The sequence below is a fragment of the Protomyctophum bolini genome, assembly GCF_963924005.1.
Source record: "Protomyctophum bolini genome assembly, chromosome: 11".
Taxonomy (NCBI): Eukaryota; Metazoa; Chordata; class Actinopteri; order Myctophiformes; family Myctophidae; genus Protomyctophum; species Protomyctophum bolini.
In genome coordinates, this window is record NC_137872.1 from 11,969,923 (window position 1) to 11,993,929 (window position 24,007).

The 24,007-nt window shown below is 45.9% G+C and overlaps 3 protein-coding genes across 3 annotated transcripts in view; 2 read left to right on the forward strand and 1 right to left on the reverse strand.

Moving 5' to 3' along the window:
- The window catches only part of prkar1b (protein kinase, cAMP-dependent, regulatory, type I, beta), a 123,719-nt gene extending 123,068 nt beyond the window's left edge, over positions 1–651 (reverse strand). The window contains exon 1 of the mRNA XM_080775425.1: positions 606–651. The gene's annotated coding sequence lies outside the window, so the exon portion shown is untranslated. The remainder of the gene's footprint in view (positions 1–605) is intronic.
- Positions 652–1,202: 551 nt separating this feature from the next.
- Positions 1,203–3,384, forward strand: ptpa (protein phosphatase 2 phosphatase activator). The gene has a single exon (XM_080775767.1). It carries the CDS (start codon positions 1,231–1,233, stop codon positions 2,221–2,223), a length of 993 nt encoding a protein of 330 aa, XP_080631893.1. The 5' UTR covers positions 1,203–1,230; the 3' UTR covers positions 2,224–3,384.
- An 83-nt stretch (positions 3,385–3,467) lies between these two features.
- The window catches only part of dnaaf5 (dynein axonemal assembly factor 5), a gene marked incomplete at its 5' end in the record, with an annotated part of 44,044 nt that continues 23,504 nt past the window's right edge, over positions 3,468–24,007 (forward strand). Inside the window, 7 exons of the mRNA XM_080775846.1 lie at positions 3,468–4,005; positions 5,161–5,345; positions 5,514–5,638; positions 7,503–7,621; positions 15,385–15,620; positions 16,961–17,185; positions 23,595–23,738. Of these exons, the coding sequence (XP_080631972.1) occupies positions 3,468–4,005; positions 5,161–5,345; positions 5,514–5,638; positions 7,503–7,621; positions 15,385–15,620; positions 16,961–17,185; positions 23,595–23,738 (1,572 nt within the window). The remainder of the gene's footprint in view (positions 4,006–5,160; positions 5,346–5,513; positions 5,639–7,502; positions 7,622–15,384; positions 15,621–16,960; positions 17,186–23,594; positions 23,739–24,007) is intronic.

Consider the following 24,007-nt stretch of genomic DNA (forward strand, 5'->3'; position numbering starts at 1 on the left):
TCTCTCCGGTTTATGGCTCCAATAATAGGTTTGAGCTCAGTTAGTAAAATAACACAGTAGAGATTACCTACTGAACAAGTAAGATGGGTAGGAACCAAAACTACTTTGACACACCTTTACCTCTTTAAAGACCTGTCTTATGAACAGGACATAACACAAGGTATACAAATATGAACTGTGTGTGTGTGTGTGTGTGTGTGTGTGTGTGTGTGTGTGTGTGTGTGTGTGTGTGTGTGTGTGTGTGTGTGTGTGTGTGTGTGTGTGTGTGTGTGTGTGTGTGTGTGTGTGTGTGTGTGTGTGTGTGTGTGTGTGTGTGTGTGTGTGTGTGTGTGTGTGTGTGTGTGTGTGTGTGTGTGTGTGTGTGCGCGCGCGAGAAAACAGCGCACCTGTTCCTGTAGCCAATAGATAACAGTAGCCTACAGTAGCTAAGCTAACGCAGGTAGCACATCTTGCTGCAGTGACAATCGAATCACGACAAGAAATCACAATGGCTGCACACTGTGCACAGTTCAACGTTTTGCCACCATGTCTTATTAAGTTACTGTTTTACATAAAGGAGGCTGTCATCAAAACACGGCCTCTGTGTCGTACTCTGTCGCCCTTACCGTTATGTTTGGGAGGATGCTGAGAAAACACAGTGGGAGAGGGATGAAGCTGAATGCTGGGATGCTGCTGCTGCAGCTGGCTTGAGTCGAGATCCCATCACCGGAGAGGGCTGGCCACGCTGTGATTGGCTAGTTGGTTGTCAGGCAACCGATGATGAGAGAGGATACCTATATAAAAGATAACGTAGCCCAGATGTTTTGTTACTTACTATTGTATTTTTATACACGGTCTGTAAGGTTTTGTAGTTAAATAGAAACTAGGTTTGGGGGAAGAAGACACAGACCAGACAAAACAATATTTTGTCTAAACAGACGTCAATTAAACTGTTTTAACTATTATTGTTTGCATCTATCGTATGTGAACTAGCTAGCTGGCTGACTGGCATCACTGTACTGAATGATTGTAGCTCTGTTCCAACTTCCCAGGCTCTTATTAACCTACAAAGAGGTCCAAGAGCGGTTGCTTTGACAACTAACTACCCAATCACAGCGCGGCCGTCCCTCCGGGCTATGTGATCTGCGTCTGCCTCTTGTGTTGCGTCGTCTCTGGTGACGTCGGCGTTACGTCTGTGTGTCATGTCTTGTTTGGGCTCTGCTCTGATTAGCTGAACGCTACCAAACAAACATGGCGGAACATGAGCACCAGACAGCAGCAGCAGCAGCAGCAGAAACAGCCCCACCAAACACCTCCGCCGCCGGACAGTTCCACTTCACGGTGCCGAAGAAGGAGATCACCACCGTCCCCGACATGGGGAAGTGGAGGCGGTCCCAGGCGTACGCGGACTACATGGGCTTCATCCTGACGCTGAATGAAGGCGTGAAGAGGAAGAAGATGACGTGCGACTACGATGTGTCCGAGACGGTGGAGAGACTGCTGACCATGCTGGGGACGCTGGACCGCTGGATCGACGAGACCCCTCCCGTGGACCAGCCGTCCCGCTTCGGGAACAAGGCCTTCAGGACGTGGTACGCCAAGCTGGACGAGGAGGCGGAGTCGCTGGTGGCCGCGGTGCTTCCTGCGGAGGTGCGCGCCGCGGCCCAGGAGGTAGCGGAGTATCTAAAGGAGTCTGTGGGGAACCCCACCAGGATAGACTACGGGACGGGCCACGAAGCCGCGTTCGCCGCCTTCCTCTGCTGCCTCTGCAAGGTCGGAGCTCTCCGGGCGGACGACCGGCTGGCCATCGTCTTCAGAGTGTTCGAAAGGTACCTGGTGTTGACGCGAAAGCTGCAGAAGACGTACAGGATGGAGCCCGCCGGGAGCCAGGGCGCGTGGGGCCTGGATGACTTCCAGTTCTTGCCCTTCATATGGGGCAGCTCGCAGCTGGTGGATCACCCCACGCTGGAGCCCCGGCACTTTGTGGAGGATAGGGCGGTGAATGAGCATCACCAAGACTACATGTTTATGGAGTGCATCAAGTTCATCAATGAGATGAAGACGGGGCCCTTTGCGGAGCACTCGAACCAGCTGTGGAACATCAGTGCTGTCCCCGTCTGGTCCAAAGTCAACCAGGGCCTGATCAGAATGTACAGAGCTGACTGCTTGGAGAAGTTCCCTGTCATCCAGCATTTCAAATTTGGTAGTCTCTTGTCTATCCAGCCAGTGAAGCCTTCGCCTTGACAGTCAACGGAGGAAGAAGAACATGTATGTGACTGTGACGGATAGACCAAACTTCCAACAAGACTTATTCCCCCTCCTCATGCCCTCTCCTCCCATTCAGATACAACACTAGCACAATGTATACATAGATTTCCACACCAAATCGTGAAAACCATTCATGCATGCATGCAAGTGCAATTCTGCAGGAATGTGGTCCTGGAAGATGATGTGTACAATGAAAGGCTTAGAATCTATGATTTTGTCCCGTTTATTATTCATATTCATGGAGAGAATGTGTCCTCTTATTTGAGGTATAATATGTGGAACCTTTTTCTAGAAGCGTACAATAAACAACAAAGTGTTTATTTAAAATGATTGGTTAAGCTTTGTCACGTACAAAGGTGTGATAGGCCTGCTATTTTGTATTGGAAGTGGACTGGAATGTTATTAACTCACCTAATAGTTTTCTCCTATTTTGACCAACTGTTCTGTTGTCAACATCATAATCATATAATACACAATATACACGCCAGCAACAAGTGTGCTTCGGTTTTATGTATTCACCTAGTGAAAATGGGTAAATGTTTCAGTATTTTTTCCCCCCACATTATAGAATAACCTCCCCTCCCCAAAGGATATGGACAAGACTAAACTAAACTACACAGGATTAAGCTAAATCACCGTTATACAGTTGTTTTTATCACTTCCTGAAGAGTCAATAAAGTTTAAAATAAAGTTTTGAACCAGAAACAATTGTAAAGCTGGTATTTATTATTGAATGCTTGAATCTATGATTGTGTTCCTTTATTTATTGCACGATTGTCCAATTTGAGGTATGAGAAATCATATCGCATACAATGAACAATGGGTGTGGGATTTCATTTTAGTATAATATGGATCTTTAAAAAAAACAAATGGGCATCTTGGATTAGGTGTGTCAATATTTATGCTCGCAGGGATAAGCTACAACTGTGGGGGGAAACTATTTTTCATTTTAACCATGTCTTTAAATGTCCAGAATGGGGTTTATTTTAGCCTATATTAGATCACATAACGTAAAATCTCCAGACTCCAGGTTATGAAATGGCTAAACTAAATATTTCACAATTTAAACAAAATCACCGTTATGAAACTGCCTTGTGTAAGTTGTGTTTCCTCACATTATATATTGCCGAACTCCTAAGTGTCAATAAAGGTTTGGTCTTTGAATCAGGCGCTGCCGTAAAGTTGTGTGTTTTTGTCGTGGAGTCATAGCAACCGTAAACATGGCGGCCACAGTAGCTGAAGATAAACGTGCTTCTGCTGAAGTTTTGAGAAGTCTTGCTAGACATTTAAATTGTCTCAATGAAGACAACAAGACAACACGGAAAAGGTCGCTGGAAGCCATCAAAAGGGAAACTATTGATGCGGGTCTTTCTAGTGGCGTGTTACAAGAGGTTTTCTCTTCTCTCCTCAAGTCTCTGCTGAAGTGCCTGTCAGACCCGATGGAGAGATGCAGGGAGACTGCTATTCTGATGATGGGAGACTTTATTCGGTGTGTTCCTCGCCCGGAAGAATCGCTGCCGTATTTTATTCCCTGCGTGGTCCTGCGACTCGGAGGAGAGGAGGTCGTGGAGCCAGCAGAGGAGCTCCGTTTGTCCCTGATGGAGGTTCTGACTCTCACTGTGCAGGTGTGTGGGAGGCATCTTGCTCCATATCTGGACGACATGATCAAGATTTTGCAGAGAACAACCATTGATCCTTTTCCAGACGTCAAAAGAGAAAGTTGCAAATGCATTGTAAACTTTGGAAAGTGTGTACCAGGTAAGTGAGCAGCACTGAGCAGGATTTGTTGTTAAAATGCGTTGCCATGGTTCCCGAGGCACGCTTACAGTCCTTTACTTACGCCTCAGTCACTAGCTCACTCACTACTATGGCAAGCAACCATCTATTATCTAATCACATAACTCTATAGTAATAGTAACATATAGTAGTAGTAACCAGCCTGTTTAAGTTTGACCAAAACACAGCTTTAAAGGTCAGAAGGTCCTTCTTTTTGTGTGTATGGTGACAACTGTTCCTTCAACTGAAATGAGAAGATTTGGTTGAAATGTTATCATCTATCTGATGTTTTTTCTTCAGAAGTTTCAGTACATTTATTCTAGACCTCCTCATTGATTTGTAACCTTGCAGGTGTTCATCTTGAACACCGCCATCCAGGTCCTTGTTCCTTTGTAACGCTTTAAACTTGATATTATTTACTACTATCAAATGTGTTTACTTTTTACATCTGTCTATCTGTCTGTCTTCGGATTATGCCCCATTATGGACATAACCTTACGTCCCAGACAGTGCTGACATTAGTGATTATTGCCGTCATAGACTGCCATCAAAACACATTTTCTCACCCATGCAATAATAACCCATGCAGCCAATGTTGGGCTTAATGATGTTACTGACCATCTAAGCAAAGGTGATAAAATGGATATACTATACTAGACTGAAGCCCTTTGGGAAATGATGCCCGCCCCCGCTCATAGAGTTACTGTATACTGTATATTATATATACTAGAATAAGTACATCCCACCCTTCCACTAATTTCAAAGAAAGTTGCTCACCCAGCACACAGTGCCCAAGGGACAGCTTTCTTCCAGCAAGGTACTTCATTCATTGCATCATTGTGGTCACTGGTCACTGCATGCTGACCCGACCACAGTGATGCAATGAAAGTAGTGTCCTTCTTCATGCATCTGCATCACACATTACCTTCAGTAGTATACTTAAATACTGTAGTGTGTACACACACATGGTTTTGTAGACGGGGCAGGGGCAACTTCTGCTAATGGCTCAAAGTTAGACTGGTATGGTGATGGTCCTTTAAATGCTATTGTTGGTTTCAACATGTAGTAGTGACTTAAAAAGTAGTGACATTGAGCTTGTGCTTCACTAACTGTACTGCACACTTGCCTTTTGCTCAGAGCATTTCCACATGCAGGCTGAGAGTCTGATTAAGCCCTTGATGCAAACCGTTGCCCATCAGCACTCCCGAGTGCGAGTGTCTGTCATTGAAGCCACCGGGACTGTGATTCAGCATGGCCCTGGGAAAAGCATGGATGATGTGCTGTCTCACCTGGCGCAGAGATTGTTTGACGACTCACCACAGGTATGGATTATTATTATTATTGCTGGAGAGCTTTCATGAATGCTATAATAGCTGAAAAATCTAAATTAAACCAATATTTCTCTGTCAGGATTCAAGACCCAATACTTGTACATTGTACTACATTGTACTACATTGTTTGTCTTGATTCTTTCCCCCCTGGTGTCCTAGGTGAGAAAAGCAGTGACAGTGGTGGTTGGTGATTGGCTGCTGCACATGAGAGACAGATACTCCTACTTTCACAAACTCGTCCCCCTCCTGTTGAGTAGCGTCAGTGATGAGATCCCAGAAATAAGGTAACATCATCGGTTTTACTTCTCAACACTTAGTCCGCCATTGGTGTAGATCAGGGGTGCCCAAAAGGTAGATTGTGATCTACCAGATCACACAGGCGGTGCAGGTAGATCACATGACCTCTAAACATATACAATTTAAATAAATAAATAAGCTATTTTTGTTATCTATATCAATTCGATCCTCTATTTCCCATTTGAAGTGTGTTTGTGTAATATGTAACTATTTTCAGCAATGGCATAATATGTATTTTTTGTTGGGTAGATCTGGTTGAGCTGGTCATTTTGAAAGTAGCCCTCAAGTCTAAAAAGTGTGGGCACCCTGGTGTAGATCTACGTCAATTAAGGAGGGAATTATTTTCAATTACACACTTTCATGGAATTCATGGAGATTTCTTTATTTTTCCCTCGCATTCCCAAGCCAATAATTCGATGACCAGGTCAGGCATGTAGTCAAACCATCTGACACTAGTTTCATGAACCATAATAATAATTAAGTCAAAGACCGCAAGCGCTGTCGGCGTGGGTTTATCAGAGCGCCAGATAGCGCAGCAGAGAGTCTCCGCCGTGTTGCCAGTGCAGCGCAGCTAAGAGCACACGCACACCCGCTGATACCCACTAACCCCCACACAGACTACCGCGGGGACCCCCGGTGTACCCACGGACCCTCACACAGACTACCGTGGACCCCCACCGGGACCCCCGGTGTACCCACGGACCCTCACACAGACTACCGCGGACCCCCGCGGGGACCCCCGGTGTACCCACAGACCCTCACGCAGACTACCGCGATTTTATTATGACAGTTGTTCTTTATACCTGCCAAGGCTGCCAAGCCAATGTCAACACTGCAACCGACAGCTGTGCGTGAGCCGGTGCAATATCTAATGGTTTGGAGAATGGGCTACCTGAGAGTGTACAAATACAACCAAATGGACCCATAACAGTCCATTTGTACAGTCTCAGAGTTTATTGTTATAAAAGGGTCCTTTGGTTCCATTGTAGTAGGCTTCACTCAGTTACAGTGGAATCACCTGGACAGATCCTATTGTTGTTTCCACACACACACACAAATACACATATTTTCATTTCACATAGCACAATTCTGCAGATATAATAAGGCAGCTAATAATTGATTGATAATTGATCAATTCTTGTTGAATATTGTTTCTCACAAATACCTTCTAAATCTGAATAATTCAGATTTAGAAGGTATTTGTAGAATGAACCTCAGGTCTTAATGAATTAAATGACCTCATTGTCTAGTATTTATTGTACATGCAGTAAATGTACCGGTAGTCCGGTACACCATTTTACAGTTAATGGCATGCCATAGACTATTTTACAGTTATTAATGGCTTTACTTTGGGATTTCACTATCTGTGATAATTGAGTCAATGTTGTTGGCTAAACATAATTCATTGGTCTTTTTAAGAAGTCATTGATGTCTCAGTTTAGTTCGTAAATGAATCGTTTCTCCAGGGACTATTTCAAATCAATGTGTCTTTAATTGCATTAAAAGCTAAAATGGTGTAGAGCTTAAGTGTTTAAGACTCACAACTTGGACGTCTAGCCCCACATAGCACAATAATTCAATATCCAACAATAATAACATAGATATTAGACATTTGCTTACTTTTGTTTCTTAATAATATCTCATGCACTTACTCGCTTAAGATTAGATTATCCAAAGGGATCTCACAAGTTAAATTATCTCTGGCCCATAACGGACGGACAGACGACAGACAGACTCACACAGGTGTGAAAACATAATCCCTCCTCCTGGCGGGGATAATAACATACAGTAAGTGGTCTCTCTCAAGAGATGGAGCTCTCTAATGATGATGTCTGGGTGTCTCTCCCGCAGACTGCTGGCTGCTGACCTTTGGAGGCAGACGGGTGCTCAGTGGGAGAAGGAGAATGAAGACGACATTAAGGACAAGATGGACTTCCTTCTCACCCCCCCTCCTCTCTATCCAGCAGGAGGTCAGTCTGCCCCCATCTCCTCTCTCTCCAGCAGGTTAGCTACTTGAACTCGGCATCCGTATTCTGGAGCTAAGATTTGAAAGCGAAAATAGCAGATGCCCAAGCTACCGAAAAACAGGAGGGGGCCTAGTATAGAGTCCCTAGGTGTACAGTCAACTAAGTAATAGTGCCAAATGCCACTGGCATACAGTAGAACTAGACTGTGTGTTTTAGGCAATTTGGATGCTTTCTCCACTGCACCAGCTCAACCCCTCCACTCTAAAAGGTGTGTGATATGAGGATATTAGATTCAAATGTCTCCATGAGAGTGTTAGAATCGTGCTGACACGCACATTCTATACTTGCGGTTCTATTCCCCTGTAGTGCAATGGTGTATAGCTCGTGGAAAGAACTGTTCTTCAAGCTCATACAACACATCACAATGCACTGTGAGCTTGTAAATCTGCACAGATCTGTGAAGATGTTATGTTTTAGAGATGCCAGTTATCCCCCACACGAGTAGTAGTAAGGTGCCAGTGGACAACCTGGTGACCTGAGATCATTGACACCTTGTTCCGTTTCCCATAAACCAACACATCAACGTACTTGGTCATGTATATGGATGCTATCCAGATCTTTCTCCTCCATTGAGTATGGATATCTATATCTACAGCCACACATGTATTTTTTATTGCCACAAGGTGATCCAGCCGGCCAGCCAATGTTCCTAGAGTTTAGTATCATCAGATACATATTATTTTCTGTATTGTATTATAACTATTATTCTACAGCTGCCAGGCCGTTGAAAAAAGTTGAAAAGTTGAAAAAAGTACAATATGGTTGTACAGTTTAAATATTGGAACATTGCAGGCAGTGAACGCTCAGGTGTGTTGCATCTGCTGTGGTCTGCATAGGGCTACGTGTACCTGTGACAGTGCTTGTGAGCACATGACTGTGTTGTTATCCAACAATGTACCATGTGGTCATCATATTAAAACTGTAGGCCTATATCATATGAGTCATTTACAATATGACGGCAATGAACACAGAGGCACTTTGGAGCACTGTTGACAATAATGCTCCTGAACCTTTTGAAGTACCCGCCTTCTCAATGCATCACCATAAACCTGATGCTCCAGTTGATCCTCATCATTTATAAATGAAGCACTTTCCATCACTGAAGTTAATATAGCGGACAAACTTCCACGTGTGTCAGTTTGCAGGGAGTGGCCAGTTTCAGGTCAGATAGATCTATATCTAAATGCGTGACACACATCTTATGAATTGACCAACCACAGACCCCCTTAGACCAAAAAGTCATGCCTGAGAAGAGCCGAGCATGCTGACTTTTGATTCAGACCCTCTCCTCGCCACAATGGATGAGGTGATGTCAGATGACTGGGTCCGACCATGTGAGACGAGGGAGAGGCTGTTTGATGTCTTAGTGGTGGACAGGCCATCAGTCAGCTGTGACATTCAATGGCTTCTGGTTTGGCTCCTCGGTTTGTACCAGATGGTGGTCTTTGATCACTAACCGTTGACTACTATGCCTGAGATGCTTCAAAGTATTCAGTGTGTTTTACACAGACCATAATGCCTAGCAACAGTAGCCAATTATAGCATTTTAGCCTTACATTAACCACTTAATCCCTATTTTGTACTTAAAATTTGACAAAAATATCCAATCTACAAGCTCACTGTACGTGTCATGATGATCTTGTAGATCAGCTATTTTCAACAAAATTGTATTTGTATTATTACTTGTGCGAGCAGAGCGCAAGTACTGTTTTCGGCTGCACATGTCGGCGACTACCTCGGCCAATCAGGAACCACCGTTTCCGTATGTCGGTGACTACCTTGGCCAATCAGGAACCATCGTTGTTACATAAACATACATAGTTACGTCATCAGTCAATCCCTGATTGTTCGAGCGACGGCACCAATGCGCGCTCTGCTCGCGCACAAGTAGGTTGAATGGCCAACTTGTGTGCAAAGCGCAAGTTGGCAGATCGACAGAGTTCATTTCTAGTTTTAACCTATAGAGCGTCGCAGTCCCGGACAATGTGGTAGTGCAGTTGAAACTGCTTTAGTAGCCAGACAGAAATGACTTGAACTGGTTAAACCACATCTATAAATGTTTTTATTGTGTTGTACCATTATAGAGGGTCCCCTTTCAGAACGACGAATAGCCCAGGAAATTATTCCCCATTCATTTCCCCCATAGGCTTTTCAAAAAGTAGTTATTTAACCCATTTTGGACTGAGGTCCATTAAAAAAACTAGAATTTCGCCCTCCTTCGGGGGGCTCATCCCAGTGTCGTTGCAGCGCAATATGGGAAGAAGGAAATTGCGGGAGTTGACAGATTCCACTTCATGTTTCAGCTGTGTTTTTAAACTCAGTAGTGTGCCCTGCACATGTAGTAACGGATGGGTTATAAATTATTATAATACTGTACTGCACTCCTTAGTATTGCACTGTACTGTAATGTTGTCCTCTGTACTGTACTTTACTGTACGTCGTTACTGTACTGTACTGTACTGTTGTTAGTGTTGTTATTGTTGTTTTTCTTATAATGATTATTATTATTATTATTGTTATTATTATTACATGCATTATTGTTCTGATGTGAGCTTGTTTGTAAATGAGTGAGTTTACAAAGAAGCTTATTGTTATTATTATTATTATTAGTAGTAGTAGTATTGTTATTGTGATTATTACATGGATTATTGTTGTGATGTGAGCTTGTTTGTAAATGAGTGAGTTTACAGGTGATCACATCTTTTTGCTCACATGTTTTCACTTGTATAAATGTTGAGAAAGGGATAAAGAACTACACACATCAAATGCAACTGCAACTTATCAATCAATGGCACTGCCAAAATTGGCAAATCTAAAAAATATATATTTAATTATTGACATTTTTAGAAACAAATAAATAGGCTAGTTACAGTAGCTAAGCTGCCCACTTAAGCACCCTGACCACACCCAGCACAATGACATTAGCACCCCTGGCTAGTTACAGTAGCTTGCCACTTAAGCACCCTGACCACTGCAACAATTACATTAGCACCCCTCCCCACCCCAAGGAGGGGTGGGGAATGTTGTTTTTCCAGTTCTAGATGGGAGATCATTAAGATGCTGCTGGATCCTGTATTAAGATGCATCCTTACTTCCTTCCTTTCAAGCAAGGGAATTTAATTGAATGCCTGGAAATGTACCATTGTTTTGTCTGTAACTGTAGAGTTTTTTCCACTTTTGATCTAAGGGGGCAGAGAGGTTGATTTAGGGGGGCAAACACCCCTTTACCCCCCCCCCCCCCCCCCCGTGGCGCCAGGCCTGCAAATCCAAAAGTATTATTTCCACTTTATAAAGTCCATGCACTGTAGTGAATAGCATTTATCCATTTAGATATATTGAATTACTTATTTTTACACATGAACATAATGTGTGTCTTTACAATAGCTGTAATGTAACAATAATACTAATAATGTAATGTAATAATTATTTAATTAACGAATTAAATAACCTTATTTTATTCTGAAGGCAACCGGATGTCTTAAATTAGCTAGCTCTCAAACAGGAAGTTCTAAATTTGCTTATTAGACGGAGCCAACTCGCAGGCAGTGCCTCCCTCAGCCCAGATGCAAGAGGATCGTTCGGTTACAGGATTCTATAGGACACCAGTTTTGGTGTGACACAAACGGCTTCCACATTTAGCTTCATACTGGGTGAAAGTGTCATTCCAAAAAATATTTTTTCGCTCGAAATTGTTATTCACAATGACATTGAGTTGAAGTGTTTGTGTGTTTAGGGTAATTGTTGCATAAGCGCTATTTCGCACTCGAGTCCCGTGACGGGCCATCTCCCTCCCCTCCCCTGTGTCTGAAGCAGCTAGCATGGATCATGGAACCTTTCCCTCCGATTGCACACAACCATGCCGTTATCCACGCGTCCATCCGATGGCTTTAATGTAAATGTCCCATCCACTGAGCAAAAGCGATATAAGCGCCTTATTCATTCACACACACACACACACACACACACACACACACATGCACGCACGCACACACACACACGGTCGCTCCCAGCGAGTGCTGCTGCTGCAAGCAGTGAGTGTAGAGTAGGCGTGGCGCAGCATTAGAAGGGCGCAGCAAATACGACATTGAGGGGTAGAAACCATCCCGGGCGCGTGGTTCATGTAACATGTGTGTCACTGTGAAAGACTGGCCCCATTAAGTGAACGTAGTTGGCGTAGTAGACGCCAACATGACGATGTTGACGTAGGCTGTTGACGTTGAGCAATAACAGCGTGTTTCATAAAAGTAATATTTGCACATTAAATAAGACACTTGAACGGCTAAAAAATAGCCTATGTCAATTCTGCGAGCGTGCCGAATTTATTTTGCATATAGAGATGTGTGGTAAAAGTGTGGTTCGGTCGGAGATAGAGCACAAAGAAACGGCCATGTGCTTATGTACCCCTGTCTATTAGGGTAGCAGGATGCTTCTAAATCCTATGTCTTTAATACTTTTTGAAAAGCCTATGGGGAAAATGAATGGGGAATCATTTCCTGGGCCACTCGTCGTTCTGAAAGTTGGTGTCGCTGTTTAGCCACCACACTTTATGGTTATACTTTTATTTCAGTCGATATATCTATACAGAGACGAAATGTTTTTAAAACCGCCATGGGGGCCCGCTTTCACACTAAACCCAAGCGTTTAGGTTTTCTAAACCCTTATTTGTAACACTTTTTAAACGTGTCACAGTGTTTAGATTATAAACAGAAGAGCATGTTTAAATGCCAGGTGGTGGTTTCAGTAGCCATAAGCAGAGTACAGTACTGTATGCATATCCTACCTGGAAGGTGAAAACAACATTAGCATTTGAATGCCTGATCTGCATGTGTACAAGAAGACAGGCATATATTTCGCCCGGACTGCTGGCGTTGCAGTCCATACATCTAAGCTCCATTGTGGCCTCACAGTGTGTGGTGGGTTCGAGTCCTGATCCCGACTGCCTTTTGCTGCTAGTGGAGTGGACCCCCTGGATGTGACACTATTATGTGGCAGAGGCTTGCCCCTTAATCCAACCCTCGATGCTGAGCAGGGAGGCACTGGATGTCTTTTTCATAGTCTTCCTGGCCAGGGATTGAATCCCTGGCTTCCCACTCTAAGGGCGGACCTTCAAACCACAAGGCCACTGAGCTGGTTAAAGAAAAAGTTTGTTATAAGATGGCACCTTTACCGTCTACCAGCTCTGTGTGTCAGAGAGGTGGGCTGTGGACATGTAAGAAACCTGCCTACCAGTGACCTCATCAGTGGGGATTTCAAGCTAATAGAAACTACAGCCCTTTTCTTCCTGGTAGTTAACATTATGAAATGGAAGCCAATGTTCTTTCATCAATGAAAAAACAAAACTGCTTACAGTTCACCTCTGAGACATGGCGCATGCACACAGAAGCGGCACCATCCCATAGTGAGCATTACAGAGGACCGACACAGCATAATGGAGATGAGACAAACTGTTCCTTTAGGTGGTTAAATCAGGCGACATAATATGTTGAAACAGCGCATACTATACTGAACAGTCTCACTCACACACGCATGTGCTGACGCATGCATACGTGTGGACATGCACATACAGTACATCCCCGTTATGAGAGCCTGGAGAGGGCAGGGTGGAGTAGTCGCTGTTGAGAGACAGAGAGCTGCCTGTTGCCTCCCCCGCGGTCTCATTAGCACCCATTAATGCCGTTTGTCAACAGTGTAATGAGGGTGAAAGTGGGGCCAAACCTGGGTGGAAGGAAGGGGGACAGGGCCCGTCTGTCTCTCCAAATGATACTTTTGCGTGGCCAAGAACAGGTGGACGACACCGCACCCCCGTTTTTTCCTTCTGACCGAGACGCACTCTGAAATGTAGGCATTGTTACCATTTTATACCGTACTTAAGTCGTAGAGATTTTCCCCTAGCCGAGTAATCGGAGCAGGAAAATCCCCGCGTTCCAGTTTTGAGCTCAGGCTATATATTACTGTGAAGTTTTGGGGGGTTTGTCTCCCCAACCCCCCACCTCATCATCCTATACATTCTTAAATCCTGTAAGATGATCCTTACTAAAAACAGTCATTTTGGTCTAAAGTGTAATGGATTTGGAATTCCAGCATCACAAAATGTCCCAGGTGCACAGCATGCCACCGTTCAGGGCCCAATGCAGGGCCAAATAATGCAAGGCACATCGGCAGTACATGTTTGAATTCAACCCCGCTCACAACAAGACGCACCACATTCCGTTAAAAAGCAGATCTTTCACTTTTATTGGCTCGAAAAAGGCATTCGCTGGGAAATACGAGACCGGGCGTGCCCATTTTGTCTAGCCGCTCAGTGTTCTGTAACAATGCCAGATAAGAGCAGAGCCTGGGGGGGCCTGGGATCAGTTTGAACCTGAACGTGGTCACTGTGTGTGTGTGTGTGTGTGTGTGTGTGTGTGTGTGTGTGTGTGTGTGTGTGTGTGTGTGTGTGTGTGTGTGTGTGTGTGTGTGTGTGTGTGTGTGTGTGTGTGTGTGTGTGTGTGTGTGTGTGTGTGTGTGTGTGTGTGTGTGTGTGTGTGTGTGTGTGTGTGCGTATGCAAGTGAGTGGTTACAGTTCCTAAGCCTATACATTATCCATATCTGGGTTGAGAGAGAGACTGCTACACAATGAGCTCTACCGGTGACAATACTGATGAATATGGGCCATTCCAGTGGGCAGGAGACAAACGGAAGGGTCTCTCTCTCTCTTTGTCTTTCTCTGGTCTCTCTCTTCAGGCGTCCATAAATCCGCAGGGCCTCCCAGTGTGAAGAGGTCACTGTCAGACAGTGAGAGACGACCAGGAACGGGCTTGTTTTGTCTTGTCCCCGCGGTGTTTCTCCCTGATTTATTGCCTTCTTCCTTTCTGCCCGTCTTCCTCTCTCATTAGCCCCGCTTATTGGGAAAAGAGAGCAAGGGTGGGGTGAGCGAGGACAGAGAGAGAGAGAGAGAGAGAGACTCAAGGAACTGGGTGTGAACTGTAGAAAGCTCTTTGAGAATGCGTTCCACTTGCTCTGACAAGTCTCCCCCCGCGGAGGGAAATCTTGCTCGTAATTTTTTTTTTTAAATAAATAGCTCTGTGTGGAAAATGGGATTCGGACTGCAGTCGACGTGGGACATCTGAAAACCCTGAAAAATTATGAAGGAAAATCTGCGGTGTTTCTTTTCCCCCCTGAGAGTTATTTCGTATCGCCCAGAAGCTTAAACAGGCTATAAAATTCCACCAGAAAGACGTTGGGTCATAAAAGGCATATTTACAGTGGTCTGATTCTATGCAGGCTTCAGATCACATTTCAAGTGTTGTAGCATGCAACCATGCGTAGCAGGGTTTCCCCCAGAACTTCTTAAGCACCAGCACCAGTGCTGGAAGAGTGAATAGCAGCCTCCACCTCACCCCCCCATAGCCCCATTTTGAAGCCAACACTTTTGTTCTTTTTTAACTCGAGTGCATTTTGAATTCCGACTGTTTACTACTTGTAACTTCTACATTGAGTACTTCTACATTGCTGTATTGATGCTTTTACATAAGTAAAAACTGTGAGTATATTTTTCCACCACTGATAAATAATGTATTATTATTAACGCAGAAACATGCTAGTGCACTAACATATGATATGATATGATATATATGATATATATATGATATGATATGATGGTATAGCTAGCGTCGTAAACTGTCCTTCACCTCTCTCTCTATATCTGTCTCTCTGTCTGTCTGCAGTGGAGCGTCCGGGCCTGGGCTGCAGGGAGCTGGTGGTGAGGAACCTGGGCAGGCTGGTGCCGGGCATCAGCCGCGACCTGACGGACTGGCTGGAGCCCACGCGGGTCAAGACCTCCCAGCTGCTGTCCGTGCTGCTGCTGCACGCAGAGGACCACTGCACGCAGCACCTCCAGGCCCTGCTCGCCACCCTCTACCACGTCTGTGCCCACGACGCAGAGAGAGACGTGGTCGCCAACGTGAGTTTCACTAGTTGATTTAACCCATTTTGACCTGGGAGCGATTCAATGAATGTCTTCTAAATCCTGACAGTTTTCTGAAAAAGCTATGTTTCTGTCAGTCGTGGCGCGCTATGAGCTTGTAGATCTGCTTTTTTTCACCAAAAAGGGTTCCCACCCAAATGGGTTAAGGAAAAAAAAGGCAGCCAGGTTTGATTTAGTTTTAGTCATGTTTTAGTCATCTGAAATGTTTTATTTTGAGTCGAATTTGAGTCGACTAAAATAGCATATGATTTTAGTAGACGTTGAGTGCTTGTCGATTTTCAAAGCGCAACACCCAGCCACAACCAAACATAACATGACGTGTCTTTTAGTTCTACTGGATCTCTTCTCCACTAGTCTTTCCCCTAACATTCTAGTCTAGTTTTTATTTGTTAACGGAATTGTCAATACATTTCGTCTTAGTTATTGTCATCATAGCTTAGTCGTCATTTTGTCAGTGAATAAAGGTAGTCGACATTTTTCCTCGTAGTTTTAGTAGACAAAATCTTTTTGGGGAGGAGGAGCATAGACAATCGGAAGAGGGCGGGAAATCGTCAAGTGCACTCAGAGTCAGGACGTACAGTATTTCTGTTCGTCTTGGTTGTATTGCCTTCATGGGTGGTCTCCTCGCTGTTCCTTAATGACTTTGACTCGCCATTCTACTAAAGGCCTACAAATTGTAAGCCATTGGTTGTACCAATCAATCAATTGTTGTGCTTTTTGCTTTTCAAACGGCAGGATATCCGACTTACAAGCAGGTATTGCCCGATGCCATTTTCGCTCATAGTTAATTTCCTTCCACGCAGATGTGCAGCGAGCGTTTGATGTTGTTTTCATATCGAGCGAGCGAGCGAGGAGGCCTTCAGGACACAGCTGTTGGCCCTTGAGCTTAGACAGTACCAGTGATGTATGGTTCTATCAACCGTTCTGGGCTCAAGGACTTGGGATGCACCTGCTCGCATGGGAGCCTTCCGTAGAACTTTGTTCAGTAGTGGCAGATTATGAATGGCTTCCTCTTTCTCCTGTCGCTCTCATAGACATAGAAAAGTAGACGCCTCATTCGCCGCTGCAAATTCATTGGAGCGACCTGTATCAAACTGAGGGCGGGAAAGTCCGCCCATAGAGTTATATGGACGTGAGTGTCATGGTGGCGTCCAGTCACGTGACTCACGTCCCTTCCTTTCATTACGTTCATTGGCACCAACGGCGCAGCGCGGAAGCTTGCCCTCACCTGAGAGCATTTGCCCCAGAGCCTTTCTATGTCTATGGTCGCTTTCATCTCTCTATCTCTCTCTCTCTCTCTCTCCCCCTCCATCTAGTGCCTGGAATCTGCTAAGCTGCTGGGCACCTTCGTACATCCTGAGGCCTTCCTCAAGCTGATGCTGGAGCATGTGGAGAGCTCCTCTGCCTCCTCGTGCCCCTGGGCCCCCCTGACGGTGCTGTCTGCGGTGCTGGGGGGCTGTTCGGGACCCCTCCTCAAACCTCACCTCCAACAGATCGCTCACACCCTGTCCCTGCCCGACGTCTGCCAGGAGTATCAACAGGTCAGCAAAGGGGAAGGGTTTTCTTTTGTGTTAGTTGTGGTCAAACATTTGAAGGCAGAATCACTGGCCCCGTTCATCCAATGCTTTTTATGTATGGTGAACACTTCGCCTCACATTTCGTGTTGTTTTTGGAGATCTCTGAGCAAAAAGGACTTAACATTTTGGCTTTCTCCGAGCTCTGAGATGGTTTTTTTTCTTCTTCTTTTCTATTCTTGTGGGCAAGACGAGAAAAAAACAAATTTAATATACTGTATACAGTACATGTACAGTACAACCTGGAAAAGATGTACGCGCAAAGACAACCTGGATTGAGGTTTTAGATGGGACATAAAACGTGTCAAGTATAACCGTTTTCAAGGATAAGGCATAAAAGCTATGGTGCTTTATGTGAATGGGTCATGCTGGGTTGCCAGGTTGTCCTGTCCAGCGCGTCTTGAATTATCCCATTCTCTGTTCACCAGCTGTTCCATCTCCAGTCTTGTTCTATGATGTTGGCGGTGTCACAGAGGCTCGCTCTCTCTCTCTCTCTCTCTCTCTCTCTCTCAGTCGTCTGTGTACTTTCACCGTTCTCATTCCTGGCAGTGTCAGACCGGCGATGATGTATTTCTCACTGAATTGGTCCCTTTTATTGATATGAATGTTCCCGCTGAGGAGCAGAGTATATCCTATCAGGGAGATTCTCTTTTCAATAGAAACCACGTGAGACTGGGAGTTCATAGGGTTTGGTGTATCTTCTTGGCGATTATTTTTTATCAATTACCTTTTGCGATTATTTCGATTAAGGGGCGCCCGCTGGCCAAGTGGTCCAGGCGCATGCCACCTATAAGCTTTGGCCTGACAGCGCACCGAGTCCCGTTCAGTGAGGACGCAAATTGCGATTGGCCAGCATGAGATGATGTATGATGAAAAGAGCGCCCCTCACTTCACACCGGTGTGATTTTTAGCTATCGAATCAATGTGAGGGAACTCTTATAGGGGTCATCACCATGCTGACTTGTGGTGGACATTTCTGTACAAATTAAAAATTTGCCACGGACATACAAAATGAGACAATAATGACCAGAAACACATAACAAGATAGCCCTGAATGAACAACAGGAGGTCTGTAACTCTGAGAGTGTACAAATGGAACCAAATAGACCTGTAAGTTTTGGTCCATTTGGCTCCATTTGTACACTCAGAGTTAAGGGGTCCTTGCAAATAAAACATTTGCTAGTTGAAGGTGATTTTTCTTTTTTTCTGATTGATTATTATATCAATTAGTATGATTGAACTGTTGCACCGCTAGTTTGGTGTTGAAAAGTTCAGCTAACTTAGCGAAACTGACCATTCGCCTACATGCTGTTTTCCAATTACTGTATTTTTGAAAGGGCTCTCCTCACACCACGCCACTCCGTGAAACATCCTCCCATGACCTCGCACATTTCAAACATGGCTTTAATTCTTTTCCTTTTTTCCAAATAGAAGGAACAGTTGAAATTCCATTTGGCAGATTCTCCTTGTGAACAACACGCTCCGTCAGTGGAGAGATCCCAGCGGTGCTCCAGAATGCAGACTCTTTTCCTCTTGTCCCAAATTTGCTTCCCTTTGATATCAAAATAACAGTTGGCTGGCAGGAGGCTATTTTCTGAGCTCCCCATCACCGCCTCCCACCCCGGCCCACGCACACACACACACACACACACACACACACACACACACACCCACACACACCCCACTGCAAGAATTTCCTCTCTGGGTTAATAACAACAAAAGCTGCACTAATTTCACCTAACCCCTGCACAGCTACAGTGACCCCAACCTTCAGGCAGAGCAGGCCGGGCTTTGTTTTTAGTTTTTTACAGCCCTCCGCAGGTTTCAGCCCCCCCCCCCCCCCCTTCACCTATATACACTCTCCGCCTTCTCCTTCGACGTTGACACACCGTAAAGAAATCCCTGAAAATGTTTCAAAGCCCGAGCCGTCAAGGCTGCTGATGGACGGGATGGGAAGCGGACTCTCCACGCCCCCCCGTCCCGTCCCCAGATCCCCGTAGGCCTTCAACCGCACGGGTCAAACAGAGACACCGCACTAGCAGGACGCGCTCTCTCACAGATGGAGGCAGACCCCTGCTTCCTCTCTCTGTATCTCTGCGTCTGTCTCTCCACATTGCTCTCTCTCTCTCTCTCTCTCTCTCTCTCTCTCTCTCTCTGTCTGTCTGGAGTCTGGGCACAGAGTAGAATGTTACTGTACCATGCAGAGACACAGACGAAGGCACCTGCGGCATTCTTAGAAAACAGACAGGGTTCACAGCAGAGAGCGAGGACAGGTCACCGCTCAGCTGTAAATAACAGACAGGAGCACCTGTGCCCAACACACACACACACACACACACACACACACAAGTTAGAAAATTGCCCACCACACAGTTGACCATGCAGTAGAGTGTGTGTTACATATACATATAGTGCACGATGTGGGACTAACTGGATTGTGTTTGATAGTGTTTTAATTAACTGTAGACATACAAAAGCCAAAAGAAGCTTGCCTTGCAGACAGCTGCAGCAGAGGGAGAACGGTGCTAAAACGTCATATACATTTTAAATTGCAGACTCAGTGCCGTGTTATTACATTTTTTTTCCAACGTCAGAACTTTTTAAGACGTGTGTGCGTTTTGATCCCAACTGGGGAGAGAGAGAGAGAGAGAGAGAGAGAGAGCATAAATAATGTTCAAAGTGAATGGATGCACCGGGTTCAGGAGGGCGGAGGTGAAACCACAGCGCTCAGCAGGGAGTTGTAGAGCAGCCTGGACATGTGGAAGCTGATATGTGGTGTTTCTGCACCACTTTCTTTCTTTCTTTCTTTCTTTTTCTTTCTCTCTTTCTGTCTTTCTTTCTTTCTTTCCTCCTTCCTTCCCTTCCTGGGGTTAAGGCAGAAAATGAAGAGGGCAAGCTTGTGGTTAGTTAACCTCGTAAACCCATACGTTTTCCAAAAGGAAACGACACGTTTGTCGTGAGCTTGTAGATCAGCTATTTTTTGCTATTCGGCATACACCAAAGTATCTATAGCTTAACCACTCAAGCCCTCTCTAGACTACACCAAAACGTCTATATATAATAATGTTCCCGCCAGAATATGGATGCCGGGGGTTCAAGTGGGTCATATGAAGCAGTAAGTGTGTTCCACATATATCGGCTGTCTGCTCATGAATCATCTACACTGCACGTCTCTTTAAAGGGGGGTGTTCTGTGGAGAACTGGTCGTCCCCCTTCCCCCTTGAACTCTAAGCACAATCCATAACCGAGCACCCTGCGTTGTTGTGAGGTTGCCTTGGTTACAGCAGCATCACAATATCTGCAGGGCTGCAGTAAATAGGCAGTGACACGGACTGAGAGAGACAGAGAGGCCCTGGCAGTGAATTAGCAGGCACATTTACAACCTGCCCTGTTAACACTGAACATGTCTGTAAAAGGCTGTGATCTACAGTAGCCCTGAGGAACGGGAGGGGGGGGGGGGGGGGTCTGTCTCCTTTCATCTCGACTGTACGCATACTGATGCTGGCACGGCCAGTATTAGCCTAAATACACACACACACACACGCACGCGCACACACCGACGTTCCTGCCCACTCGTTCTCTGCCCTTTGTCATGTTTTGACAGCACCCTTGAATGCTCTATGAAGATGGAACACGAGGAAGAGGGATAAGGTGCTGTGTAGCTGCCCCAAACGTCCTGTGTTTGTGTTTTAAACCCCCCTCCCTCGCCAGCGGTGGGGGGGAATCCCTAGCACTGACTGGTATTTCACCCACCCCCCACCCAGCACCCTTTTTTAAACGCTGCTGCAATCCATAACTTTGTTTTGTGAATAAAACGTTATTTTGGCGCGTGCGTGCGTGCATGCATGTGTGCGTGTGTGTGTGTCTGCGTGCGCGTGTGTGTGTCTGCGTGCGTGCGCGCGCGTGCCCGTAATTGGGGTATCCAGCTATGGACAGACGAACACAGACACACGGCGGTGTAACGAGACCCTTACAGCGCGGCCCCCTGAACCAGGTGTATCTCGCCAGGCACCAGGTGTGTCCACCCGGTGATTACAGCACGCCACTTTTTCCGCTCTCCGTCCACCCCCATAATGGTTGTTTTTGCTACTGTAGATAATCTGTAATGCCAGTTATGTCTACACTAATGTCCCCTGCCTTCCGCCACTTGTTTCCTATAGTACAGGCGTTCTGAACCTGGGGGGTTGTGACCCCTCGGGGGGGGGGGGGGGGGGGGGTCCCGAAATTATTTTGGGGGGTCCACAGTTAATAATAACAACTAAAAGTTGGAATGGCTGTAAAGTGGAAATTGAGAGTTTACATAGTACACAACTTTCCTTAATGATTATATCTGGTTTCAGTATTTATTTATGATGTATTTGCTCTATTATTAAGGTTATCATAGGGGTCAATTTGTATTTGTATGTACTATATGTTTCTCACACTTTTAAATGTCTCAAGGACCTCCAGTTTGATATGCAAATAATGCCACAGACCCCCATAACTCTCTGACAGTGTACAAATGGAACCAAATGGACCCTTATGTGTCAGTTTGGTTCCATTTGTACAATGTCAGAGTTGCAGACGTTTAATGTTCCATTTGGTTCCTAACTATCGGTCATTTTGCTGCGGGACCCCCTGGAACTCTTCTCAGGGATCCAGATTGAGAACCACTCCCAGCCTATGGGAAGTAGGAACCCCTGCTGCGTGATGCCAGGGTTTGAGAACCACTCCCACCCAGCCTATAGGAACCCCTGCTGTGTGATGCCAGGGTTTGAGAACCAATCCCAGCCTATGGGAACCCCTGTTGGGGCAGAGGGGAACCCCTGTTGGGGCAGAGGGGAACCCCTGTTGGGGCAGAGGGGAACCCCTGCTGCGTGATGCCAGGGTTTCAGTAGCGTGTAGACGGGTTGCCTACGCCGGATTTATAGTCTGGTGCGAGCCAAATAGCCGTCTTGCACCCAAAATAGCCGATCTACAAGCTCGTAAAAAGCAGGAGATGCACAACCAAGTATAAATCATTTCTCCTCTTATCTGTGGATTCAGTCGGGAAGGCGCGTGCGCTGTCGCCAGACAAACTGTGAGTCACAAATCGGGGAGAGCCCCGGCCGGCAGTTCCAACCGCGCGTATGGGAGTGGAGAATCACTCCGTCAACCTACTGCCAAAAAGAGCCTCGGGAAAATATTCTCATGCACTGTAAACAAACACTCTGGATCCAGACGGCTATAATGAACCGCCACCAGCCGTGTGTGTGTGTGTGTGTGTGTGTGTGTGCGTGTGCGTGTGTGTGTGCGCGTAACAAGATAAACACTTTTTGTCATGCCTCCTTTTAATGATCTGCTCATATTTATTTGGCCTCAACCTCCTTACCTTCCTAGACTCCTTGCCTAGCTCCTTACCTTCCCAGACTCAAGTGTCACTGTGTTAAAAAGCATGGGTTTGGGAAGAGGAAGTGCTCCCCCTAGTGGCGCCTCCAGAGACTGTCACAAAGGGCGAGTGACTGAGTGGTGTCTGAGGTATGAGGGTGGGGGTACATTGAGTAGACACACACACACACACACACACACACACACACACACACACACTTGTCTTTCGATTACCACCCCCACCTGGGGGAGGGGGGCTACCCCACCTCATAACACAAACTCCTCCAGCCTCCTTCCATGCCTGCCCCCCTACCGACCCACCCCACTAATGACAGGCCAGAAGAAAACAGGAAAGGAGGCCATGATCCCAGTGATGGCATGGAAATTAGCCCCGGCCACGGGCCTTTGTCTAAACATGAGCTCACCTCGACACCCAGCAAGGAGGGAGGGGGGAAAAAGTGACAGCAATCTCACACTCGGGGTGCTGGAAAGAAAGCCTCACTCTCTGTCGGTCATGCTGCCGGTGGCCGTTCACTCGTTATTTTGTATTGTTTGGACTTTTAGGGTTTGGTGTCTGCTGTGTTTGGGGGCTTTTGGTGGGCTTTTATCCGGACTACTGTTATGAGGAGGAGAAGGAGAGTTCACGGACTGCAGACGAGAGGAGAGGGCTTCTTTAGTCTCTTGAGGCCATGTCCTCTGTGTGACCGCTACAGTAAAGAAAAAACACACACTGAATATCTACAGAGCATCTCTGTGTCCGTCTGTCTGTCTGTCGCTTTTAACTCTGAGACTATACAATTGTGTATACTCTCAGAGTTACAAACGGACCAGTTGACCGGTGGACATAGCCTATGCCCCGATGGGCCCGGATTTTTGCATCATTACTGTAATTATCGGAACAGTACAGTATATCTGCTATCTGCGTGCTGGTTGTGGTGGGCCGGTCTAGATTAAAATGTCCAGCCCTGATTGACACTGATGCTTTCAATGTGTAACCCTCTCTCTCTCTCTCTCTCTCTCTCTCTCTCAGGTGCAGTACTTGGAGCAGTTGTTGTCCTGTGTGGACGAGTTGCTGTGCCAGTGTGGCTCAGACTGTGGCTCAATCAGTCTGCAGATGCTGCAGGTACTGGTCACAATCCAGAGCCTGTCCACTGATCCGCTGCTTAGCGATAAGGTAAGGTTATAGAAACACGCACGCTCTCGCACGCACACACCCTATCGATGAACTGTCGGCATCAACTAAGTAAGTTGAAGTGTTGACACAGACGTCAATCTGAAATGTTGCTGCCAAAAATCCCATTGACGACCTTTTTACCGTCCACCTCAGCGAGTTCTCTTTGCTGCTGCGAGTGCTCCATCCACTGCACTCTTCTTCGCTGTGCTGGGAAGAACTGGTCTATATAATAGCCCACTATCACCCACATATCCTATACTCAGAGATGG

Coding starts and splice junctions, on each gene's coding strand:
- ptpa (XM_080775767.1), top strand. CDS start 1,231: ATGGCGGAACATGAGCACCAGACAGCAGCAGCAGCAGCAGCAGAAACA.